The sequence below is a fragment of the Oncorhynchus mykiss genome, chromosome 28 (assembly GCF_057628025.1).
Source record: "Oncorhynchus mykiss isolate SJ-2025 chromosome 28, ASM5762802v1, whole genome shotgun sequence".
NCBI lineage: Eukaryota > Metazoa > Chordata > Actinopteri > Salmoniformes > Salmonidae > Oncorhynchus > Oncorhynchus mykiss.
In genome coordinates, this window is record NC_143049.1 from 37495224 (window position 1) to 37504243 (window position 9020).

Consider the following 9020-nt stretch of genomic DNA (forward strand, 5'->3'; position numbering starts at 1 on the left):
TTCACAAAGAAGGGAGGACCAAGGCACTCTTCATATAATTAATACAAAAATGCCTTTATTTGTATGACAATGGAAACAAAGATGAAAAAAAACTCTGACGCGTTTCGGCCGCATGGCCTTCGTCAGGGAGTACAAAGATATGATAATACAATGTCTTCTTCTGAACAGCTTTTTCCAATCAACCCTGATTTGAATAGGGAGTGGTTCCATAATTAATGTTCATAGGCCCCATGTACATTACGAAATTCAAAATATTTTCAAAGTGTTGTAACGCAAACACACACAACGGTATTTGGAACCGTGCCTACAACTAAATATACCCTCGGTGCGTTGTCATGTCTTCAGTTCATCTGGTTGTTTAAACGACTCGATCGTCACATGACAGCAGGCCCGACACTGTGGTACTCTTGAACGGTAAGAAAACAAAAGTACGGTAAACACCTCGAGCAAAATTCTTAACTTGACGGCATCTGGTTGGAGTGTATCACCTTACCCTTCTGCTCCAGTGTCGACCCCGGCGCCTCGACAAGTAGAGACAGACGTCTACTAAATCACCATATCATATATAATAACATATAATGAGGATCCAGGAGAAGGCACAATAGGATTCTACAACCACCCATGTTGTAGCCTTATGTTACAGTGTCTTTTTGAAAACACCTACTGTATAGGATTCGACAGCTCTTTATGCAATACTGGTTTGCATCCTTCCCCTCTAATCAGGGAATGATTTAGACCTGGGACACCAGGTGAGTGGACTCTCTGGCCAAAGTGTGTGGGTTCTAGTCAATCAACTACAGTAATGTAATGAAACGGTTTTGTAACCATGGTGCCTGAAGTAACAAACCTAAGTAGTTTAGCACAGCATAGGTGTCACGTCCTGAACTTAGCTCCTTTTTTTATGTCTATATTTTGGTTTGGTCAGGGCGTGAGTTGGGGTGGGCATTCTATGTTTTGTTCTATGTTTTGTACTTCTATGTGTTTGGCCTGGTATGGTTCCCAATCAGAGGCAGTTGGCAATCGTTGTCTCTGATTGAGAACCATACTTAGGTAGCCTGTTCCCACCGGTGTTTGTGGGTAGTTGTTTTCTGTCTCTGCACCAGACAGAACTGGTTCGTGTTGGTCTATTTTTTGTTATTTTGTCTTAGTGGTCTGAGTTAAAATAAATATTAACATGGACACTTACCACGCTGCGTTTTGGTCCGATCTTGACAACTCTTCATCAGACGAAGAGGATCGTTACAATAGCCCTTCATTCCTAATCCTAACAGGAGGGAAGAGATTGTGTGTGTGTGTGCGTGCGTGTGTGTGTGGGCCCCTTGGCAAAAAAAAGCATAATGCACCTTCTTATGTTTATACTACAGTCAAGAAATCCAAAGCACATGGCTGTCGTCCTGGAGATTTTGGGGATCTCTGAAATGAACTGTAAATCAGTGTGTGAACAAAAGGTGTCCTGAGAAAGCGTTCTTTTGGCATAGATCTCAGGTGAATGGAGACTTCTGCTGAGAATAAAAGGGATTTCCTATGACTCATCCATTGTATACAGGCAGCTACACATCTTCATATACGACTAAAATCCCCGAGAAGTTGCATGAGGTTGTTGTATGCACGCTGCAGGTTTGCTTTAGCGAGATGCGGGCAAAACACGCAAATGAGCACTACAGAATATCACCCTGCTTTGCAACCTGACGTCAATTGTGGTTTAACTGAAACCTTTATAAGCCTCTGGAGAGCAAACAGTTGCCAGACAGTTCTCTAAAGCAACTCCGCGATAAGGAAGCAACCAACAAGCATCTTGAATTTAAGCGCCTGTTTGACATCTCACTAGCAGAGAACAACTGTAAGTAAAATTGTCTGAACAGCTGGTCTCGTGTAGTTTTCTCAAATTATATTAACATTTATGATAGCAGATTTGAAATGTAAGTATAAAGTATCTACTTCATCATGCTATACTGTACTGTGTGTTATTTTCCTGACTAATTTGTTGTTTCTCTCCCGTCTCTTTTCAGATGCCAGTTATAGGTGACATGGTGACTTCACCAATGGATTCAGAGGTACACAACTTGTACACTAATATATATATATATATATTTAATTTGTTGTACTTTTTTATACCATTTGTGTAAAATAGTGTGTGTGTTATATTGGTAGGAAATAGCAACAAAAAAAAATCACATCAAATTTTAATTATTTTAATTCATAACAGTTAAATGACATGTATATCGATGTTTTCCCCCCATGCTCTTATGAGATACAATGTTGGAGACCCCTGGTCTATATAAGTATGTGTACAGTATATTGGCACCATTGCACTTTTCTTGAAATAATTCCCTATTTCTTCTATAAGTACTTGGAATTGAACAAAAAACGTTTGATCTCCCCACCTGATTGGATGTTAAACATTGTAAAGTTAAGTTGACCATTTTAATTTTGAAAATAAAGACAAATGGCATGGACAAAATGATTGGCACTTCGGAGCTAGTTCTTGGTTGCGTAGCCATTGGCCAAGATAACTGCCAACAAATGCTTCATGCAGCCATCAATGAGCGGAACTTTTCTATTGGCAATTTGGCCCACTCTTCTGCAGAAAACCGTTCCAAATCTTCTACGTTTAAGGGGTCCCATTCACCAACTGCTGTGTTCATCTCTCGCCATGGATTATGGATGTGATTCAGATCTGGACTCTTCACTGGCCACTCCAGCACAGTCCAGTGTTTCTTCTAGAACCATTCCAGGGTGCTTTGGGGTTGTGGTCCAATGGAAGACCCAAAACCTTCAACAGAGACACAGTTTTTTGGACACTGGGTTGAACATTGCACGCCAAAAAATAATCTGCTGATTTCATGACGTCTTGCACACATTCAAAGCCCCTAGTACCAGAGGCAGCAAAGCAATCCATTAGCAGTATCAAACCTGATTGTAGAGGATGGTGTTATTTTATTTGAACCGTTGGTTAAAACCGTTGGTTTTATTTGGCCGTTGGTTAAACACAGGAAGACCACAATGCTGAAGGAAACTGATTGAACTTCTCAAAAACCCACTTAAACAAGCCTACACCCCACAAAAAAAAAATGTGTGGACCAATTTAACAAAATTAGAGCGCTTTGGCAATACAGATCAGCGCTGTGTTTATTGATGGCCAAATGAAGAATTCAATGAAAAGAACACCCACCTTACAATCAACGATGGGGGAGATTTAATAATGCTTTGGGGTTGCTTTGCTGCCTCTGGTATTGGGGGCCTTGAACGTGAAATCAGCAGATTATCAGGTGTTTTGTAGTCTAATGTTCAACCCAGTGGCCAAAAACTGGGTCTCCATCGACGGTTGTGGGTCTTCCAGCAGGACAACGGCACCAAACACTCATAAAAAAAAAAGCCCCTTGGAATGGTTAAGAAAAGATGCTGGACTGTTCTGGAGTCCAGATCTGAATCACATCCAAAAACGAGATCTGAAAACAGCAGTTGGTGGAGGGCCCCCTTCAAATATTGATGAATTTAGAGCAATTTGATGCTGAAAAGTCACATTTTCAGTAGAAAGGTGCAGCATGCTCATTTGCAGCATGCTACCAGAAGCGTTTGTCTGCAGTTTTGTCCAAAGGCTGTGTAACCAAGCACTAGCTCTGGGGTTGCCAATAATTTTGCCATTTTTTAGGAAAACTGATTCCGCCATAGTGCAGAGAGAAACATTTTCAGTTTTATAATGCTATTCTACACATTTTGTCATGAGGCTAAGAAAACATTTAGCATTTTCGAAGCTAATTTCCTGCAATGAAACATTTTGTTATCATATGCTATTTGGTGGCCCCCCTACCTCCAGGGGACCCCCAACCCCCCTGCGTGCCCGTTCGGTAATCCGGCCCTGATTTAAAATGGCCAAGTTTGCAAAAATAAAATGTATTCTGCAATTTAAGAATCTGACAAAGTTATTATAATTGTATTTTTTAAATTTGACAATAAATAGGAAAATATTTAAGAAAAGTGTGCCAATATTTCTGTCCGCAACCATATATTCTGTTCATAATTTACTGGCACAATTTACTGGCACAACATGTCCAACAAGCTATGTTGTCCTGTCTTACACACAGGTGTACGACTACGACTCCAGCTTCACCCCTACGGTTGGTGAGGATGGTGTGGATAACTTTATGTGTGACAAATCTGCCGTTAGGGCTTTCAGAGGCCAGTATGAACCGCCTCTCTACTGGTCCATTGTCATCCTGGGAGGCCTGGGTAACCTGACCGTGGTGTGGATCTACCTGCACTTCCGCCAGCGTCTCAAGACCATGACCGATATCTACCTGTTGAACCTAGCTGTGGCCGACCTCTTCTTCTTGGGCACTCTACCCTTCTGGGCCGTGGAGGCCAACCAGGGATGGAGCTTCGGCTTGGGCCTCTGCAAGGTCACCTCTGCCTTCTACAAGATCAACTTCTTCAGCAGCATGCTGCTGCTGACCTGCATCAGTGTCGATCGCTACGTGGTCATCGTCCAGACCACCATGGCCCAGAATTCCAAGAGACAGCGGCTGAGCTGCAGCAAGTTTGTGTGCGCCTGCGTCTGGCTCCTGGCCGTGTTGTTGGCCCTGCCCGAGTTCATGTTCGCCAACGTCAAGGAGCTGGATGGCCAGTTCTACTGCACCATGGTCTACTGGAGTAACCAGAACAACCGCACCAAGATCCTGGTCCTGGGGCTTCAGATCTGCATGGGCTTCTGCCTGCCCCTCCTGGTGATGGTGTTCTGCTACGCCGGCATCATCCGCACCTTGCTCAAAACCCGCAACTTCAAGAAGCACAAGGCGCTGCGCGTGATCATGGTGGTGGTGGCTGTGTTTGTCCTCTCCCAGTTGCCATATAACAGCGTGCTGGTGGTGGAGGCCACCAAGGCGGTCAACAACACCGGAATGGACTGCGGGGCGGAAAAGCGTTTCGACGTGGCCGGCCAGGTACTGAAGAGCCTGGCCTACATGCATGCCTGCCTCAACCCCTTCCTGTATGTATTTGTGGGCGAACGCTTCCGCAGAGACGTCCTCAAGCTTATCCGCATCTACCACTGCTGTCCGGCCCAGGGGATACTCAGCAAGATCCAGGGAGGACCTGGCCGCTCATCGGTCATGTCCGACACGGACACCACACAGGCACTCTCGCTTTGAAGGCACAGTCATAGTACAACCTTTTGCGTGCGACCAGAAGTCCCTCACAACAATCGAGGGGCTGTGCAACCATGCTCTGTTCCACAATGCCATGTCTGGTAACGGAAAGGTCTGGTAACGGAAAGGTCTGGTAACGGAAAGACAAACCAATATGGCTAACAGTCCCAGTGAGAGAGGTTGTACTGTCGTCGTCGTCGCCCCCCCCCCCCCGGTTGCCTACTCTTGCATCAGACTTAGACTTCTTTGGTTATCTGACCATGTCTGAGGCTGAGGCAGTGACATGGGGAGAAGAGGTCCCTTTCTGAGAGCTGGAGAAACTCTTGGCTCTTGTGTACGTTGCTGAAAGCATTGGTCATGATGGGACTCTTCTTTGGCTGGTCTAAAGACCTTCTCAGTTTTAGCTGATGACCACAAAGGCTGGACAGTCGAAGTCTGGTTGAGGGTTTGTGTTTGACGATTCCAGTGATGGGAAAAGAGCTAACCATGACAGCATTGGGCCTGTACTGGTACCATGCATTTTCATTGGTCTTTATGGTTCTGTAAAGTCAGCCGGGCTGTTTTGTGCCTTGTTATTGTTGCATTTGTTTAGAAAGTATAGAGATGGGAAAGAGAAAACACGTATTTTCTTTACAATGATGGTTTCTGTGACAGAATCTCCATTGTGGGCAAGTGCGCCCTCTATCCATCTCTATATTATAAAGTTAATTGGCAATATTAACTAATATTGATATTAGTTCATCAATCTCTTTGGTCGGACCGTATCAATGAGCCGATCAATTATTTGAGACACTTTCTAAGAAGGAAAGCCCTTATTTGTGACGAGTGTGTTTAGCTTTCACAGTGCGAGTGAACAAGTGTCATAAACAAAAAAGTTGTATAAAATATCTTTGATCGTGACTGTAATGACTGTAAATAAACAATGCATTAAAAAATATATATATATATTTTTAGGTCACTGTTATTGAATTTTCCAAATTTGGCAACGATTTACTTCGACTACATAGCCATGTTTTAAATGGTGTATAATTGTATGTTCTGTATTGATCCCAGGACACATTTGCAAATGAGACTTAGGTCTCAATGAGTTTTTCCTTAGTTAAAAAAAAAAGCTCTATAAGATATGCTATGGATATATTTCATTAACCTGTAATAACGCAGTTGCACATCTATAAGTGTCTCATGAACGTGTTATAACAGGTCCTAACTGCATTATTACAGGTTAATTAAATATATCCATAGCATATCTTATAGTGAATTTCTTTTTTTTTTAAACCAAGGAAAAACACATTGAGACCTAAGTCTCATTTGCAAATGTACCCTTAAAACAATACAGAACATACCATTATACACTATTTAAAACCCAACATTTTATAAATGGCAAATATTATATACACAATCAAACAAAACAAACACATTTTTATCAATATAAAAATGTCTTTCTCCTAAACTGACACAGAGACAACAACACATCCAAATGAAACGTTAATAGGAGATTATTCCACATGACAGGGGTCTGGTAGGTAAAGGCAGATTTACCCAACTCTGTGGAGTCTCCAGCATTTAGCGCCTTTAATTCAATCTACATTTTGGAAAACAGTTATGTCATGCTATGCAAGAGCTCATATTTAGGTATCTTAAATAGATGTAATTGTACAATGACATAGTAATGTTATCCTATTGTCATCTCTCTCCCCACTGTCACAATTGATGTGGGATGTGTGCTCCGGCACAAAATGGCTGCCATGGCATGCATCAAACCTGGTGGGTACTATGCCTACACATAACCCCACAGTGCTCGCCATCATGTATACAGTTAATGGCTGTTTTCAAAATGTGCTTATGCCATACCAGTGTTAGTGAATCCCAACAGGGTTCAAATCCTCAGGGTAAATATTACGGATGAAATGGTATAGTTGAGGGTCATATTATAACTCTTTCGTAACTAATTATTATTATTTTAATTTTTTATTTCACTTTTATTTAACCAGGTAGGCAAGTTTGAGTTTATTTTATTTTTTACAGGGACAGTGCACATTAATCAACGTTTCAGTAAAAGTGACGGTTTTAGCCAGCCGGCTAATTTTCATCCGCTACACCCACTTCTTTCCCGTTTTAGACACAATCCGTGAAATCAGTTAACCTTAGTTAACGCAGTTAGCCTCCAGAAAGTGTCACTTCTCGCTTCTACAAAAAAATCGTCCACAAAACATTGTTAACCTTTTTATTCAATATTTCATGACTGAAAGTGTATATTTGTACATAAAAACAAGTGAATAAGAAGCCAGAAGAACGCTGGGCTGTCACCTGTAAGTGATGCCACACAGACCTCTCACCTCTCATCTGCAGTCAAACAGAAAGGAAGAGGCGAAGCAAGAGGATTTACTTCTCCCCTAAATCTGTCCACATGAGATTTTTGAATGGTGGTCTATGAGAGAGAGTGTAGAATTACGTGAGGCTTATTTGATTGAATAGAAGTTTGGTATTGTTTAGGGTGTTACAAATGTACTGATTTAAGTGGACTCACGTAGCATTCCGTCAACTTTGAGACAAACGACTTAGTTGTGCCTGTTGTTCACACGTGTATCTGCCCTCTTATTGGCTACAATGGTTCCACTTGATCTCGCCTGCCCTCAATCATTGAAGACATGTATTTCCATTGTTAGATCGTTCACTTGGCTATCTTGTTGTCAATATAATAGATCATCTTTGAGTCAAAATGAAAGCAACTGGTTTCTGTCTGTCTCTTAATTTGTTCTGGGTCATAACGTACAAATAGTGTAAATAGTTAAATTTAACTAAATTATTTTGTTTTGTTACATATACTGACCAAGTTGTAAAATGTGTTGACAATGTCCAAGGGGCTTAGCTAATGTAGCTAGCCAGCGAACGTTGCATTATTGAATGGAGAAACGCTAGCTAACTTTACCACCGTGTGTGTGTTAGTACTGTAAAGACCTGACTAGATCATATAAAGGAACAATTGTCCAAACGAAGGATTGAGTTCACAAATGTACAGTTTATTAACCCAACTTCACACAGGCTACTGTTTGGCCGTAGCCCACGCCAAATACATCAAGGATAAGTGAGGCACGTTTAAAAATGCTTTATAAATGCAGAAATTATAGTTGAATCGAGTATAGGCTTAACTGAATGAACAATAGAGACAGAATGCAATATGGCATTTTGTTAAATAGTTTGGTGTATTGCTTCGTCTCTGAGGAATACTCCTCAGAGCCAGATGCTGAGGACGGGTAGCCCTTTGCCGGGCGGTTGGCATCAAACCCCCCCCCCCCCCCCCCCCCCATCAAAAATTACCTTACTTTTAATTTAAGTTTTGTTTTACCCACATTATTTTTACCACAAGGACGAGTTATAAAATAAATAACTGCCTTAGTGGAGCACGTGATAACACCTTTGATTGGGATCTGTTTCCCTGTTTGAAGGATCTACATTTATAGGTACCATTGCATTGAGCACAGCCATTACACTTGTAGTTTCCATCCAGTAGAGGCGCAAATAGACGTTGTATGTAGGGATATCTTGGGGTGGTAAATCAGAGTTTATCAATTGATCTCTGAGGTTTCTGCCCCGCGAGAATACGACCAAGGGAAGGTCCGAAAACACATTACCGATACCGTTATCTAATCTTACAATGTGCCAATGTTTGTGAACGATTCTTTGAATTTTTTGGTTTGTAATATTTTTAAATGTATTTTATTATTCATTGAATATTCCAAACATACAATATACTTGCAGTGAAGCCGCTCAATAACTACATCATACCAGTCATCCAACAGATTCTCATTCAGAGAGAGACACAGAAGCATCCAGGGTCAATGCCCTGCTCAAGGGGGCATGTTGACAGATCTCCCA

At 41.7% G+C, this 9020-nt stretch overlaps 1 protein-coding gene across 2 annotated transcripts; it reads left to right on the forward strand.

The window, feature by feature from the left end:
• The first annotated feature begins 1572 nt into the window (after positions 1-1572).
• On the forward strand, positions 1573-8478 carry LOC110509110 (C-C chemokine receptor type 9). 2 transcript variants are annotated; one of them, XM_021590079.3, is made up of 3 exons: positions 1573-1840; positions 2010-2054; positions 4086-8478. In XM_021590079.3, the coding sequence occupies exons 2-3, from the start codon at positions 2010-2012 to the stop codon at positions 5145-5147; spliced, it is 1107 nt and encodes a 368-aa protein (XP_021445754.2). In that variant the 5' UTR covers positions 1573-1840; the 3' UTR covers positions 5148-8478. The 2 variants fall into 2 exon arrangements, with proteins under 2 accessions (XP_021445754.2, XP_090081395.1); XM_090225269.1 differs by having other exon boundaries at positions 1630-1840; positions 4169-6137.
• The last annotated feature ends 542 nt before the right edge of the window (positions 8479-9020 follow it).

What these genes read in the sequence shown, in the direction of transcription:
- LOC110509110 (XM_021590079.3), top strand. Translation starts at nt 2,010, where the DNA reads ATGCCAGTTATAGGTGACATGGTGACTTCACCAATGGATTCAGAG. An exon ending in CTTCACCAATGGATTCAGAG is followed by an intron (nt 2,055 to 4,085) that starts GTACACAACTTG and finishes TCTTACACACAG; the next exon opens with GTGTACGACTACGACTCCAG.